This window comes from Lithobates pipiens, unplaced genomic scaffold, assembly GCF_037356315.1.
Source record: "Lithobates pipiens isolate NorthernLeopardFrog02 unplaced genomic scaffold, aLitPip1_a1.2 Scaffold_18, whole genome shotgun sequence".
NCBI classification, from domain to species: Eukaryota; Metazoa; Chordata; class Amphibia; order Anura; family Ranidae; genus Lithobates; species Lithobates pipiens.
In genome coordinates this window covers 298067575-298084217 of record NW_027507758.1, presented here as the reverse complement: position 1 = coordinate 298084217, position 16643 = coordinate 298067575, and the positions used below count along the sequence as shown (strand labels likewise).

Genomic DNA, 16643 nt, shown 5'->3' with positions numbered 1-16643 from the left:
GAAACGCCCCCCCCCCCCCCCCCCCCGAGTAGTGAGAACGTTTGCAGAGAGCTGACGTCAGGGCGGGGCTCTGCCCCCTCCACCCACCGACATGCCAAGCTTCCCCAGCCAGACAGCGCATGTCGGCTGGGGTTGCAAGATGGAGGGCGGCCGCTGTACAAGCCAGACGCCGCCTATTCTCCATAAGCCGCCATGGGTGAAGACATCCGGTGGCTTGGCGTGGCGGGTGATCCCTGATCGCAGCATCCAGCCACACGGGGGAATAGTATGGATGTACAGATACCTTAACAGGGATATTTAAAGTGAAATTACGGTGTCACCTCATATAATACTGCAAAAAGAGTGAAAAAAAAAACTTGCCTATGCTTTAGTAGCTCTATTTCTTTTAGTGGCTACAGGTTTTTTTTTTTTTTTTTTCGGCTTGGGAGCCACCCTTCCTCCTCCCTCCATCAGCTGTATCTAATTCCTTGGATCAGATGTTTGGAGGGTCTGGTCTTTATACAGCCCGTCCGTCCGTCTGTTGGCATTCCACGATCATCTCTGGATGCTGCTGGACGGACGGTGCTGTTGCTCTTGAGGTGTTTGGGCTTTTAGGTATTTTCTTCTCCAACTTTCTCTCCAATCTGTTTGTTTCTTACTTACCTATGCTATACTAATTCTATCTCTTTTAGTGGCTACAGGTTTTTGTTTTATTTTTTTTTGCTCTCCATTTCCTTTGCCTCATTAACCCCATCTTTCTCAGCAGTCATTTTTTTTTTTTTTCCTCTCATTCTTCTCTTCCCTCTTTTAGGACCCCTCGCAATCTACGACTCAGTGGCCCCCTTGCTTGCATCCTACAGTCCTTCCCACATTAACGGACAGGGGTTTGGGGCCCTTGCTTGAGGCCTCCCCAGCCGTATACTACTCATGCTGGTGCACTGGAATTCCCAGCAGGATATTTGCTTGTGTTTTGTTTCTTTTAATTACCTTCATTACATGCATCTGTCTCTGTAATTTTCCATGTAAGTAATCTGAAACAATATTTTCATGTACTCTGGTCTTCCCCTATAGTTGTGTCTATTCTATTAACATTTTGTCATTTATGCCCTCCACCAGATAATGTGCCCTTTGTGCGCTATACACCCCTGATGAAGGGGACCAAGATTGCTCCGAAATGCGTAGGGTCTTTGAACATCATGGCCTACTTCGTGTCATATGGGTGACCTTCTATCTATGATTGTCATTACTATTACGGATATCATTTGCATGTATTTTTAATTGTGCTTTGATTATTATACATGTTCTCTTGTTGTGTTCAACATACATTTTATATTTTGTGTGTAATAGGTTTTGTTATATTTTAAAACTTGAAATTGTGTACGTGCCGTAAAAGTCCTAAAAATAGGGGGTTGTTCTCCCTGATTTTCTCAATAGCCCATAGGGGCAATGTGCTGTTTGAAACATGCTCTGTGTACTTCTTATGCCGCGTACACACGATCAAACAATCCGGTGGAAAAGTCCGGCAAACTCAAGTCCGCCAAACAATCCCCCCGTGTGTAGCCTCTGGCATACTTTTTTGACCCGAAAGTACGGCGGACTTAGAATGCCGTGTTGCACTCCAATCTTCCTGCCGGACTCGCATTTCGGCGAACAATCCGGCCGTGTGTATGCCAGTCCGCCGTACTTTTGAAATGAGCAGACTTTTCCCGCCCGGAAAAAAGTCCGCTCATTTCGAGCGGGTCTCCAGGTAGGCGGGGCCCGCGAAGGAGAAGTCGCTGGCCCCGCTGCCTGGTATGCACATAAAGGGGAACCCCAACTCCGAAAAAAAACGGCGTGGGGGTCCCCCCCAAAGTCCACAACAGACCCTTGTCCGAGCACGCTACCCGGCCGGCCAGGGAAGGGGGGGGGGGGGCGAGCGAGCGCCCCCACCTCCTGAGCCGTACCAGGCCACGTGCCCTCAACATGGGGGTGCCTTGGGGAAGGGGGGGCGCGCCCCCCCCCACCCCAAAGCACCTTGTCCCCATGTTGATGAGGACAAGGGCCTCTTCCCGACAACCCTGGCCGTTGGTTGTCGGGGTCTGCGGGCGGGGGGCTTATCGGAATCCGGGAGCCCCCTTTAATAAGGGGGCCCCGGATACTGGCCCCCCACCCTATGTGAATGAGTATGGGGTACAATGTACCCCTACCCATTCACCTGTAAAATAAAAGTACAAAAAAAACACAACACACGAGATAAAATACTTTATTGCACAGCTTCCGTCTTCGGGGGTCTTCTCGCCGGACTCCTCCGCTATCTTCTTGTAGCTCTTTTGCTAGCGGAGGAGTCCGGCTTTCTTCCTCGCCGACTGCCTCTTCTTCCGACTTCGGGGGTCTTGTCCCCCTCTTCGGTTCTTCTGCCGGGCCACCGCGCCTTCTTCTAGCTCTTTTACAGGTGGTGGCCTGGTCTTCTGTCGCCGCCGCCTTCCGTTCTTCTTCTGTGTGTGGGTGAGTCCTTTCATTTCAAAAGTAGGGCGGATAGTACGGCGGACTTAGTACGCCGTATTAGTCCGCTCAAAAAGTGCCGTGTGTGGGCAAGTAGCCCGTTCGGAAAGTCCGACGGACAGTCTGGCGGGAAGTCCGCCAGACTAAGTACGTCGGACATACCGCTACGTACCACTAGAGCAGGAGTAGGGAACCTTTTTTGGCTGAGAGAGCCATGAACGGCACATATTTTTTAAATTGAATTCCGTGAGAGCCATACAATATGTTTAAAACTAAATACACGTAAATGTGTGCATTTTATGAGCAACACTTTTAAAGTACAATAAGTCTCTGAATTAAACAATCAGGTGCCCTTTATTAAGGGATAAATCACAGAACAAAGAAATACGGCAAAGTTGCCGAACATGACATGACCTCTGAATTCTTTTTAATAACGTTGTTATGCTGTTGCTAACCAATGATGAATAAAGTACTTCTTACCATTAATGCAACTTCTGGTGCTGCATGGTTTTTCTGATGACTTTGTAGTCTGGTTGATACATGCTGAGGTTAAAGAGGAGCTGCACCTTTAAAACAAAATATTAAAAGTCAGCAGCTACAAATACTGCAGCTGCTGACTTTTAATAAATGGACACTTACCTGTCCCAGGGTCCAGCGATGACGAGCAATCGCTCGTCTCTCGGCTGCCCCTGCCGCCATCCTCTGTCAGGGAATCGGAAAGTGAAGCATTGCCCCTTCACTGCCTGGTTCCCTACTGCGCATGTGCGAGTCGCGCTGCATGTCTCCACTGGTCCCCGCTATGTCCTGGGAACTGTGTGTTTCCCAGAACACAACTGGGGGGGGGGGGCCCATCTGCGGCTAGCTTGTCCCAGAAGTGGGTGCAGATACCTGGATTATACAGGTATCTGCACTCCCCTCCCCCCTGAAAGGTGCCAATTGTGGCACCGGAGGGGGGGAGGGTTCCAATGAGCGGACCTTCCACTTTAGGGTCCACATCCACATCCCCCCACTGTAATATCCACGTCATCTCCCCCCACTGTAATAGCCAATTTGTAAACTTTTGTAAACATGTTTTGCTACAATTGGTAGGAAGCTATTTTTTACTTTAAAAATATTATGCTTTTCAGTGAAAAAGGCCTAAAGCAATTGACATCACTGCCATTGTGTTGTAACCTAAAGCTGTCTTGAATGACAGCTCCGGAATTGCATTTTGTTGGCCATAACTCGCTATAAGAGTCAGGAATAATTTCAGCAGCTGATGATCATACAACAGTCTTTATGACATATAGTGTACATATACTAGGGTTATAAAGGGCCAGTATAGTGAAAGCTATAGCATTCTATATATGAATTCCTTTTTTTATTATTTCTCATGCCCAATTAATATTTTGCTCCACATTTACATAAGGACCAAACTGTAAGGTCCTTATGGGTGTACACCATGGCGAAGGGCCATTCTCAGCCACAGGCAGGATGCACAAGTGTTCTGTGCAGGCAGCTTGTTCAAATCAATGATAGGTGGCTGGTGAAGAGGGGCAGAGTAACCCAAAATTATATGCAAGTAATTTGCCATAAAAGGGGTATGGGGGTCCGGGTACTGCCCTTGGAGACATGTATCAATGCAAAAAAAAGAACCTTTTTAAAAACAGTTTTTTTTTTATTTATTTTTTATTTTTTAGGAGTAGTGATTTTAATGAGTGCAACAATAAAAAAAAATCCTTTAAATATACTGCCTTGGGGGTCCCCTTAGTCTGCCTGTAAAGTGGCCCATCTGTAGCATGTACTGCAGGGGTGCCCAACCAGTAGCCCGCGGAGCCCTCTGATGTGGCCCACGACCTCCTTCTGTGGGATGGCAGATTGGCAAGCCCGGATCATGGATTGCAGACCCGCCATCCCAGAGTACCTGTGTTGTTAATGAAGCCGGCAAAGCAAGCAGCTGTGGAGCAGAGCTGTATAAGCTGATGCTTGCTGTATAAGGGCCGGTTCACACAGGGGGCGATGCGAGGCGACACCGACTTGCCTCGCCGCGACCTCAGCGGCGACTTGCAAATGACTTCTGTATAGAAGTCAATGCAAGTCGCCCCGAGGTCGCCAAAAAGTAGTACAGGAACCTTTTTTTCTGAGTCGGAGCGACTCGAGTCGCTCCTCTCAGAACGGTTCCATTGTACAGAACGGGGGCGACTTGTCAGGTCGCGGCGAGGCAAGTCGTGTCGCCTCGCATCACCCCCAGTGTGAACCGGCCCTAAGGCCGTCTCTTTCCACAGGCGGAGTGATACCAAATGCACTCTGCGGGGGACAGCAACAGCAGGCGATACTTGAATGGAAGACCATTAATAAAGGTCAGTTTATTACTAAACTTGCAGTGTATATATGGGCATATCTGTGCAGTGGTTACTGGGCTGCTTTCAAACTGATCCACAGGTGCAGTGCACCTTCAGGTTACCTGCACTGAGGCATAGACTTCTGTTATTACCTGTGGGTTTGGTGAGCTTTCAGAAAGTGCACCACACCTGCAGGATATAATAGTTTAGGACAAAGTGTAGCTAACCCGCAGGAAAGACACAGGTGCACTGAGCTGCATTAGTGTGAAAGGCCCCTTTCACACAATCAGTCCAACTAAATGGAACCCTCCATTCACCTCTATGAAACGGCAGATATAAACAGATTTGTGTCCTTTTACCCCCGCCTACCTCCAATCTGATTCGCTTAAAAAAACAAAAAAAAACAGAAGGTGATCAATCCCCTTCCGTCAGGGTGGATCGGAGGACCCATAGAGTAGAGTGGGCTGTGGTGTGTCCATTCTGCACGGACCTGTCATCCGCTTGCTCTGCTCATTGTGGCCCGCGTCACTTAAGTGGCCCTCGCTCTTCAAAAGGTTGGGCACCCCAGATGTACTGTATAGAACATGCTGCAGCAAAAATGACATGACATTTCTGAAGGGGAAAAAAAACCCCAAGTCAAATCGCATTTAAATTGACTTGCAGTTGCAATTGCCAGCACCCGGCTATTGTAAATTAAATAAATAAAAAAAAAAACAGCGTTGTTGATGGGAACAAGGGTCTCTTCCCCACAACACTGGGCTATGGTTGTAGGAGTCTGCGGGTAGGGGGCTTATCAGAATCTGAAAGCTCCCTTTAACAAGGGGTTCCCCAGATCCTGTCCCCCCCCCCCCATGTGAATGCGTATAGGGTACTATGTACCCCTACCCATTCACCAAAAAAAGTCAAAAAGTAAGAAAAACAGAGACCATTTTTGAGAAACCCTTTCATTAAAAAATAAAAAACAGTGTTTTCCAATGTAAATTCACCATCCATTGTGCCGCCCGTCGCACCCGAAAAAAAAAAAAAAAATGCTCCGCCTTCATTGACTGCCGAATGCCTCCTCCGTTGTTTGACAGTTCTTATATAGGTAAGGGCAGGGCCAGCTGGCACGGCCCTCTTTGTGATGTCACGAACCTGCAAGTCAATTTAAATGTGATTTGACTTTTTTTTTCCCCCCTTCATTGTCATTTTTGCTGCAGCATGTTCTATACATGCTACAGATGGGCCACTTTACAGGCAGACAAAGGGGACCCCCGGGCAGTATATTTAAAGGATTTTGGGGAGACCCCATGTGTTTTGTTTTTTTGGGCATATTTTTAAAATCCATACCACACGGTTTCTATTTTTTTTACAATTGTTTCACCGGAACTTTATTCAGCTGTCAGCGAGGAATCACATTGACAGCTGATGACTCCACGTTTGTTAAGGATGCCGTGGCTGGCTCCCTGGCCCAGCTTTTTAACAACCAGCTTTTACTGTGGCCTGACTGGGAAAAACTTTGCCCAATCGGGGTGCAGAATGCAGGGTGTACGGCGGGGTGGACAGTCAAAGTTCGGCCCAAACTAATGCTCATGAAAACCACTAGTGGCTGGCTGCACAAACCTACCTCAATCTCCAAGCACATGCACATTACACATATGCTGGTCCAATGCACGGATCAGAGCAATGACCTATCATTGAGTATCCGAGTTTGGAACAAATTATACCACTCCGGGGGTGCTTGTAAGATTTAACTTTTTTTTCCCATTATTCACATTTTTATTTGCTGCTGCATCAGCTGATACACCCTTGGCTCTGATAAAGGTTGTAGCAGCTCCTGCAATCCTTACTTTTGCTGGACAGCTTGGTCTGCTTGAATATGTGGAGAACATAAAGAAAAGATGTAGAATAAAAAAGCAATTCTATGTTAAAGCCCAGGTTCACACTGAGCTGTGGGAATGAAGGCCATGCCAGTTCAGCTGAACTCGCATGATTTCACTCCCACATGTCAGTCCCGATTTCAGAGACATCTGTGCAGGTTTCTGATGTCATGTAAATCGCAGCCCAAAATCACAAAAAGTAGTACAGAAACTACTTTTTTGAAATCAGTGCAGTGTTGCAGATGCGGTGTTGCACCGATTAGGACAGTGCCATTGATGGCATGTCAAAACACTCCAGTGTGAACCAGGGCTAAATGTATTAACCATTTACACTTATCTAAATACAATTTTGCCCCTTTAAGAAGAAGTCGTCTAACATGTCAGTGGCCTCTGTTGACAGTATTACAACAAGCACCTGACTAATATCAAACCAATAAAACCGGCTTCCTTGTACATTTAACCTTAGAAAAAACAATGACACAATACTTACTCAAGCCTCATTGATAAGCTTTGATTTAAACAGCTGATGAGGCATCCTTTATCCATGTCTAATCAAATGAAGGTGGCCATTCGATCATACAGCAACGCATAATCAGACCTTTGTAGCAGATCCACTGCCAAGTGCATGTAGGGGGTAATCCCGGTAATACTTATGAGTATGTAATCAGTAAAACCAAAGTTATATACATTTTATCTCAGCATTATCAGAAGAGATAAAAGGCCCGTTCACACTTGTGTGTGGAAACAATACATAGTAAAATGCGCGCATTACTGCACTTAAATGCACCTGCTCTAGGTGCAGTACCATTCATTATGAAGGACACCCCAACACACCATACAGTAGAGTTTAAGGCATGACACACTGCAGCACACCAAGACGCACATACATTTGTTAAAGTACGTTGCAATAAAGCAGCTTATTTTAAAATGGGTTGCTAGTACATGGCAGAGGAGAGAAAAAAAAAAAACAGACCTGCGTCTTTTTTTCTTAAAACGGCACACTGGATTTGTGGTGTACTACAGCATGAATGTGTTGTAGGCTACTGTAGGTGTTTGAGAAAACATGCATTTTACTGCGGGATACTGCAATGCTTAGGTGTGAATCAGGGAAGTCAAAGTAAAATCAGGGCTCCTAATCTGCATACCCTGTTTCCCCCGAAAATAAGACCTAGTGTGATTGTCGGTGATGGCTGCAATATAAGCCCTACCCCCCAAATAAGCCCTACCCTGAAAATAAGACCTACATGGACTTTAACTAGGGCTTGAGCGATAGGGCTTATATTGCAGTTATCGCCAACAATCACGCTATGTCTTATTTTTCTGGGAAACAGGGTGCCTGTTACTCAAGCTGGCTATACACTGATCAAAATTTAGTTGATTTAGCGGGGACTGGCCAATATTTATTCAGTGTGTGGTCATCCGCACGCAACAGAAGTCGATCATTTTAATCAACCTCTGTCAAAGGGACATGTAGGAAGATCTTTATTGATCAGCAGTTGCAGCCACTGATCAGTGTATTCTGACAGCTGTGACCGTTGCTGTAACAATGTCCCAGCAGGGGAATTCATCCATCCACTTCATTTGTGTGGATGGAGGAATCTGTTTGATTTTTTTTTTTTTTTTTTAATTCAGCTAGTTGGTTGAACAAAAAAAAAACTGTGTATGGTCAGCTGTAGATAGTCCTTAAGTCATTGGATTAGCATGACAATCAAGGAACTAGTTATGGGGCTCATGCACACAGACCCAGCGGGCCGTACACTGTCAGGAAAGAGGGTCACAGATGTACAGCCAGCAGCTGATAAACACTGTGCATGTCATGTCACATCCTAGCGGTTTGATGTGTATGGGGATGAATGTGCACAGTAGTACATGTGACAGTGTACAGCACTCTGAGCAAGTGTGCATGAGCCCTAGGGGAAGTCATTGCATCTGGTATGTAGCAAAATGTCAAAGTAGCAATAAAATGACAATACAAAAAAAATTGCTGAATGCTAGCAATCATGTAAACATTTCCTGCAAATTTTAGGCTCACATAGTCTTTGTGTATAAGAGGGGGAGCCTGCTAAATGCTTTTTGTTTTTTTTCCAAAAACCTATCAGCATGTTGGATGTTTTCTTGTAAATGACATGAAAACACTCATTTTATTGAGAGCTACCTACCTCCTAAAATCCATTTTCAAAATAAAATGCAATTAAGCAGTTCTAGTGGACAAAAATAAGAAAGTCTGCTTAGTACTCTGTCATTTCTGTTGCATCTTTATAATACTAGCTGTATCTTTCTTTTGTGCGTGTCTGTTCTATAAACTGAATATAAGATTTATTTTGTATGAAATTTACATGCTCCTGCTTCTAATACGATGATGGCTGCCCTGGAAAGTAAAGTATTTGTATGTGTTTTATTATAGGTATATTTATGTGCTGCTTTACATAATGTGCATTCACATCAGGAGCTTGCAATCTAAAGTTCCTATATCGCATGCAAACTCCATGTAGATAGTATAGATTTGAATAGTGCTGCGCACTATTTATACAAAAGATGTGAAATAAATAATACTGTGACACAATAATTCCACTGAAATGCTTAATATACAATAGTGCCACTGCCAAAAAAAAAAAATCATGTAAAAAGTGTCAATTCTCTCATTATAACATATTCATGTACATGTTGTTTTTATCATAGCTGAAACACCCAAAAATTCAAATTAAATGTATAGACTGTCCATCCATCTCATCCGTATCTTTTTTTTATGTAGTGAAAAAAAAGTCACGCTTCTCTATATATTGTTCCAAAAATCCAGTATCCAATCCACCATATACAGTGTAATGCCCACCACCTTCATTATGATGTTCTCACCTGATCTTTTGACTAAATGAAAATTAGATCTCATGCTCGTTGCCCTTTAGTCAGAGTGCTTTAACCAGGAATGGCATTCTCCTCTATAGAATCCTCATGGTTCTCAATCCAGCCCCATCCAGGCTCATCCTAAGGTCAATGTATACAAGATGCTCAAAAAAGAAGACTATACATAGTGCTCTCTGCATTCATATGACTAGTTTTATTAGAAACCACCAATTACATTGAGAACATTTTACTTAAAAAGTGCACTTGTCTTGGTGCACTACACTGTATATTGTACATATAATAGCATGGTTATACACAAAATGGTGTCTTACTCAATTCTGGTCCATGTGGCGTGACATCACGTGAATTTGTGATGTAGCGTGTGGGAAGGAGCCAGTTTTAACTTGCAGTGCCACTCTAAGCTGATACAGATATCTCCCCACCAGTTGCAGTGAAGGGAGCAGACGCTTTCTCTGATGATGCATAGTGAGGAACGATGCAATCAGCACGGCAGAGGTATTTTTTACCTCCCAACTTCCTTATCACCAATATGGCAGTATTTCTTTATGACTTTGTCTCAACAATAGTGCCATACAGTAAAAGTGCCGAAATAACTACTTGGATTTCTTGCACTTGTTGGTACTTATATTGAGAATGTCACATGGTTTTCATTAATTTGGCATAAAGCCTCTGACTACATACACACCACCAGAAATGCGTAATTGAGTCAGCCCCATAGTGTCACAATTTGTAACCTTCAGTGATATAGATGATTTATAGGCAGTATCGTGTGCACATCAGCACTTCCAATGGAGTTCCACTTCTTCTATAAATGAAGTCATTCCATTTTTTCGATAACTGCACTCCGAACCCAGTAATTAGGTTAGGCACATTCTGCATCTTCTGCCAAATGACGACTCTGTACTTGTCTAAGAAGCTTTGTCAGGAAGTTTGTTGGCACACCCACCATGCTCACACCTAGTTAACCCTTGTCACTCAACAACACACAGGTACACAACCAGCGAGGACATGAAAACTTGAAGCTAGCTCTTCGCTGTGTCATCCGACTCCTTTGCGTGCTAAACTAGGCTTTGTGAAGAAAGGAGGAAAATTCATTTGTACACCAGCAGATAGAAGAAAAGGATTGTTTAAGATCTGGGAATAGCCTTAGAGGAAGAAAATCATTTTCAGTCCCTCAGATCTCCTCTTACTACATTTGGTGGCTGTCTGAATGCTTTCCATTATTTGATGTCCAATCTACTACTCATACTAAGATACAGCTGCACAGTTTGCCATGGTAAGTGTGCAATATTTCAATGTGTCCATAATGTTTGTTGCTCGAGGTCCTTCACTCAGTAAAAGGAGGCTGGACTGTGATGAGGGATTATAGGAAGACCTTGTAGTTTTTTGTAAATGGAAGATGTAGCTTTGCGTCTTGTTGCTATATGTTGAAAACAGATAGCTCTTTGTTTCTGGTACAGCTTGTTCTACCAGTATATGTTTGCCTAGAGTGAGGAGTGTTATTTAGGAGGAAAATGTGAAATCTGCATCTTATGGGAACTGTTCCCACAACATTAAAAACAGTCAGTGAAATTCGCCAAGAGATTTGCAGATACTCATAAGAAATCTAGCTTGTTGCACAGCAACAATTGGCGCAACTTGCGACAGATTCATCTGCCAGTAAGGTGTATATGAATCTGATGCAGAATACTAAAATTTACTCCAATATGGAAGAGGTCTTATCTACCTCTGTTTTCCTTATCACTGATGTTATTGTATTGATTCTGTTGCAACAGGCAGTGTAAAAGTGTTGCAAAGAAGAACTACATTAAATTGTAGCTTGTGTTGGTAAAAAGAATGAAAATGTTGCCCGGGTTTCATGAACTTGGCGCAAGGCTTCCAACTACATACACACCACCAAAAATATGTCACACGTGCATTAGGGTTCATATGCATGGGCAGATACCTTCTTACAGCATAAACATACTGGTGTATTTTGGTGGCCCTGGTGCTGCGTACAAACGCTCAAAGACATTAATGGGTATAAGAGGCTGGTGCAAATGTACAGACGTAAGGTTCAGAATGATGCCCGTCTGCATTCAGAAACTCACGTTTGTACGCATGTTGAGCTTTATGCAAGTAGCTGCACATACAGTATCTCACAAAAGTGAGTACAACCCTTACATTTTTGTAACTATTTTCTTATATCTTTTCATGTGACAACACTGAAGAAATTACACTTTTTACAATGTAAAGTAGTACAGCTTGTATAACTGTGCAAATTTGCTGTTCCCTCAAAATAACTCAACAGACGGCCATAAATGTCTAAACCACTAGCAACAAAAGTGAGTACACCCCTAAGTGAAAATTTCCAAATTAGGCCTAATTAGGCATTTTTCCCTCCCCGGTGTCATGTGACTTATTAGTGTTACAAGTTTTCAGTTGTGAATGGAGAGGAGGTGTGTTAAATGTGGTGTTATCGCTCTCACTCTCTCATTATGGTCACTGGAAGTTCAACATGACACCTCATGGCTAAGAACTCTCTGAGAATCTGAAAAAAATTATTGTTGCTCTACATAAAGATGGCCTGGGCTATCAGAAGATTGCCAAGACCCTTCAACCTCTGCAGCACGGTGGCCAAGACTATACATCGGTTTAACAGGATGGGTTCCACTCAGAATAGGTTTCGTCATGGTCAACCAACGAAGTTAAGTGCATGTGCTCAGCGTCAAATCCAGAGGTTGTTTTTGGGAAATAGATGTATGAGTGCAGCCAGCATTGCTGCAGAGGTTGAAGGGGTGGGGGGGGGTCAGCCTGTCAGTGCTCAGACCATACGCCGTACACTGTATCAAATTGGTCTGCATGGCTGTCGTCCCAGAAGGAAGCCTCTTCTAAAGATGATGCACAAGAATGATGAGACAAAGCTAAACTTATTTGGTTCAGATGGTGTCAAGCGTGTGTGGCAGCAACCAGGTGAGGAGTACAAAGATAAGTATGTCTTGCCCAAAGCCAAGCATGGAGGTGGGAGTGTCATGGTCTGGGGCTGCATGAGTGCTGCCAGCACTGGGGGGGCTACAGTTCATTGAGGGAACCATGGATGCCAACATGTACTGTGACATACTGAAGCAGAGCATGATCCCCTCCCTTCGGAGGCTGGGCCAAACACACCTCCAAGACGACCACTGCCTTGCTATAGAAACTGAGGGGTAAAGATGATCGACGGGCCAAGCATGTCTCCAGACCTAAACCTTATTGCGCATCTGTGGCACATCCTCAAACGGGAAGTGGAGGAGCGCAAGGTCTCTAACATCCACTAACTCTGTGATGTCGTCATGGAAGAGAACTCCAGTGGCAACCTGTGAAGCTCTGGTGAACTCCACGCCTATGAGGGTAACCTGTGAAGCTCTGGTGAACTCCATGCCTATGAGGGTTAAGGCAGTGCTGGAAAATAATGGTGAACACAAAAAATATTGACACATTGGGCCCAATTTGGACACTTTCACTTAGGGGTGTAATCACTTTTGTTGCTAGCGGTTTAGACATTAATGACTGTGTATTGAGTTATTTTGAGGGGACAGCAAATTTACACTGTTATACAAGCTGTATGCTCACTATTTTACATTGTAGCAAAATATAATTTCTTCAGTGCTGTCACATGAAAAGATATAATAAAATATTTACAAAACATGTGAAGGGTGTACGCTTCTGGGCACCAAAACACATCAGCATGCTTGCAATGTATAGAAGAATGTAACAGTGGGCATGGTCCCCTATTGAATTGCTCTCAGTATGACACAAAATCACAAATTGTTGGACAATTGAACTGGTAATGACTTAACAATAACACTACTAAGGTCCCACCATGGCGTGTCCCACAAAACCCTTCTTTTGAAAGCAGATTTACCACCTTTTTGTTTTGCATGATGTTTATGCAACAGGTGTGCATGGTTATAGAAATAGATAATGATAGAGTAGAGTCTCTACTTCCCAACAAAGTCTCCCATAATTTTATTGCTTGTTTAAAGAGGAAGTAAAGGCTATTTAAAAAACAAAAAAAATAATGCAACCTGCAAGGCAAAGGCATAATGAGCTAGTATGCATAGCATACTAGCTCATTATGAATAACTTACCTGGGAACAAAGCCCCCGAAGCGGTCCTCAGTCTTCATCTTCGCCGCTGCCGACTTCCGGGTCTCGCTGCTCCGGCGCTGTGATTCGCCGGAGCCGCAATGACGTCACTCCCGCGCATGGCATATCGCCGTGATCTGCGGCCTGCTCAGTGCGCCTGCACGCCGCTGTCTACGGCGCAAGCGTCGTAGACAGCGGTGCCTGTCTTTTTGTAAATATCTCCTAAACCGTATAGGTTTAGGAGATAAGTATTGGACCTACAGGTAAGCTTTAATCTAGGCTTACCTATAGGTCAATGTGGTTTGTAAGGGTTTACAACCACTTTAATATGCAGTACATCCTAAGTAAAAGTACCTATTTTATCAAGAGTATGTTGGTTTTATTAAATTTTCCATTTCAGTACAATGAAATCTACCACGATTAGAAAAACACAATGTACTAAATAATAATATACAAGGCAATGATTTGCTGTAATTCATAATATCCAAATAGTAGCCTATGCAGTTAATTGGGCTCATAAAAGCTGAATGGTGATTGGTGTATTGTGATATTACACACCAGCATACTACATGTAGCAATGGCAAATCTGTAAACAAGGGAGGGTTAAAACTGACACTTTGTCATGCTCACACCTGTAATCCGGTCTGCACTTTGGTTCCAGACATGAAGCAAGTTTTTTTTATAGATACTGTATTCCCAACATCACATTATAGAATTACCGTATATACTCGAGTATAGGCCGACCCGAATATAAGCCGAGGTCCCCAATTTACCTCCAAAAAACTGGAAAAAATTATTGACTCGTGTATAAGCCGAGGGTGAGACATGCCTGTCCATCCCTGTGTGTCGTCCATCCCTGTGTGTGTCCATGCATCCGTGTGTGTGTGTGTCCATGCATCCGTGTGTGTGTGTGTGTGTCCATGCATCCGTGTGTGTCCATGCATCCGTGTGTGTGTGTGTCCATCCATCCCTGTGTGTGTGCATGCATCCGTGTGTGTGTGTGTGTGTGTGTGTCCATGCATCCGTGTGTGTCCATCCATCCCTGTGTGTGCATGCATCCGTGTGTGTGTGTGTGTGTGTGTGTGTGTGTGTGTGTCCGTGCAGCCTACCTGTGTCCAGCCTGCCTGTGTCCGTCCAGCCTGTGTCCGTCCCGGCCTGCGTCCCGGCCCGTCCCGCAGCTCTTCGTCGGTGGCCATTCTAGGATTCAAAAGCCGCGCCTCCGTCGGTGATAGGCGGAACACTCAATTTCCCACTGACTGCTGGGAAATTGAGTGTTCCGCCTATCGGATGTCCGTGATAGGCGGAACACTCAATTTCCCAGCAGTCAGTGGTCCGCCTATCATGGACGTCCGCTCATCCTCATACTACGGACGAGGATGAGAGGACGTCCGTGATAGGCGGAACACAGACTGCTGGGAAATTCAGTGTTCCGCCTATCACAGGCGAAGGCGGAGACGGAGGCGCGGCCTTTGAATCCTAGAATGGCCGCTGTCTGTCTGCTCGACACGCTGATCGGGCAGACAGACAGCGATGACTCGAGTATAAGCCGAGGGGGGCACTTTCAGCCTCAAAAAAGAGGCTGAAAATCTCGGCTTATACTCGAGTATATACGGTAACTGCACATAAGAACTGTAACAATTTAATTCCTGGAATTCCCGCAGTGAAAGCACAATTGTGGTGAACCATTCACACTCGAGCGTGGTGTGACGAGTTCTAATGCCACATACACATGACCAGACTTTTTGACAGCAAAGGTCCGAAGGAACGAATCCGTTGGATAATTCGATTGTGTGCGGGCTTCATCTGACCTTTGCCGTCCAAAAGTTTGACGGACTTTAGAAATAGAACATGTTTTAAATTTTCCCTCCAGAACTCCGCCAGAAGGAAACTCGTTCGTCTGTATGCTGGTCCGACGGACCAAATATGACGCAAGGGCAGCTACAGCACCTACCCGCGAGAATGTTTCTCGGCTGCAGGGTACTGTACATCTCGTGCTCGCTGCAATAGAAAAAACACATTTTCCTATTGCAGTGAGGGAGAGGCGACAATGTTCCTTAGGTCTGGCATGGATTTTAAGCGGTACCCCCTACGCTGAAAAAAATCCATACCAGACCCTTATCCCTGCGGGTCCCCCCACCTCAAAGCACCTTGCCCCCAAGTTGATGAGGACAAGGGCCTCTTCCCAACAACCCTGGCCATTGGGGTCTGCCGGCGGGAATCTGGGAGCCCCCTTTAATAAGAGGGCCCCCAGCCCTATGTGAATAAGTATGGGGTACATCGTACCACCACCCTTTCACCTGAGGGAAAGAAAGTCAATAAAAAACACACTAGACAGGTTTTTAAAGTAGTTTATTAGGCAGCTCTGAGGGTCTCTTCCGTCTTCGGGGGTCCCTTCTGACCCCTCCGCGCTCTCTGGCCTCTTCTCCCACTCTCTGTCCTTCTTTCCCGGTCTCCGGTTCTTCTGCTCTCCGATTCTTCTCCCGGGCTCCTCCGCTATCTTCTGCTCTTTTGTTAGAGGTGGCCTGGGCTCTTCCGTTGTCTTCTTCACTCTTCTCTTGTTCCAATTTTGACACATCGCTCTCTCCCGCTGTAATGCTGTGTAAACGGTGCGCAACGACTTATATAGGCATGAGACGGGATCACCGAGTGATGTCACCTGGTGACCCCACCCCTTATAACATCACCCCGCTAGCAAAAGAACAGAAGATAGCGGAGGAGCCCGGCAGAAGAACCGGGGAGTTTTGGAGAGTGGGAGAAGAGGCCGGAGAGAGCGGAGGAGTCGGAAGAGACCCCGAAGACGGAAGAGGCCACCGGAGCTGCCTAATAAACTACTGTTTTTTATTGAATTTCTTTCCCCCAGGTTAATGGGTAGGGTTACGATGTACCCCATACTTATTACCATAGGGTGTGGGGCCGGGATCTGGGAGCCCCCTTATTAAAGGGGGCTCCCGGATTCTGATAAGCCCCCCACCCGCAGACCCCGACAACCAATTGCCAGGGTTGTCAGGAAGAGGCCCTTGTCATCAACATGGGCA

At 45.1% G+C, this 16643-nt stretch overlaps 1 protein-coding gene across 2 annotated transcripts in view; it reads left to right on the top strand.

Moving 5' to 3' along the window:
• CRYBG1 (crystallin beta-gamma domain containing 1) overlaps nt 1-16643 on the top strand; it is a 333633-nt gene that overhangs the window by 164570 nt on the left and 152420 nt on the right. The window contains exon 1 of one of the 2 annotated variants that reach the window (XM_077487172.1): nt 10505-10778. The exons of the other annotated variant lie outside the window; for it this stretch is intronic. Coding sequence (XP_077343298.1) covers nt 10776-10778 — 3 coding nt within the window. The 5' untranslated portion in view covers nt 10505-10775. Of the gene's footprint in view, nt 1-10504; nt 10779-16643 lie in introns of those variants that run through there. 2 annotated transcript variants of the gene reach the window in all.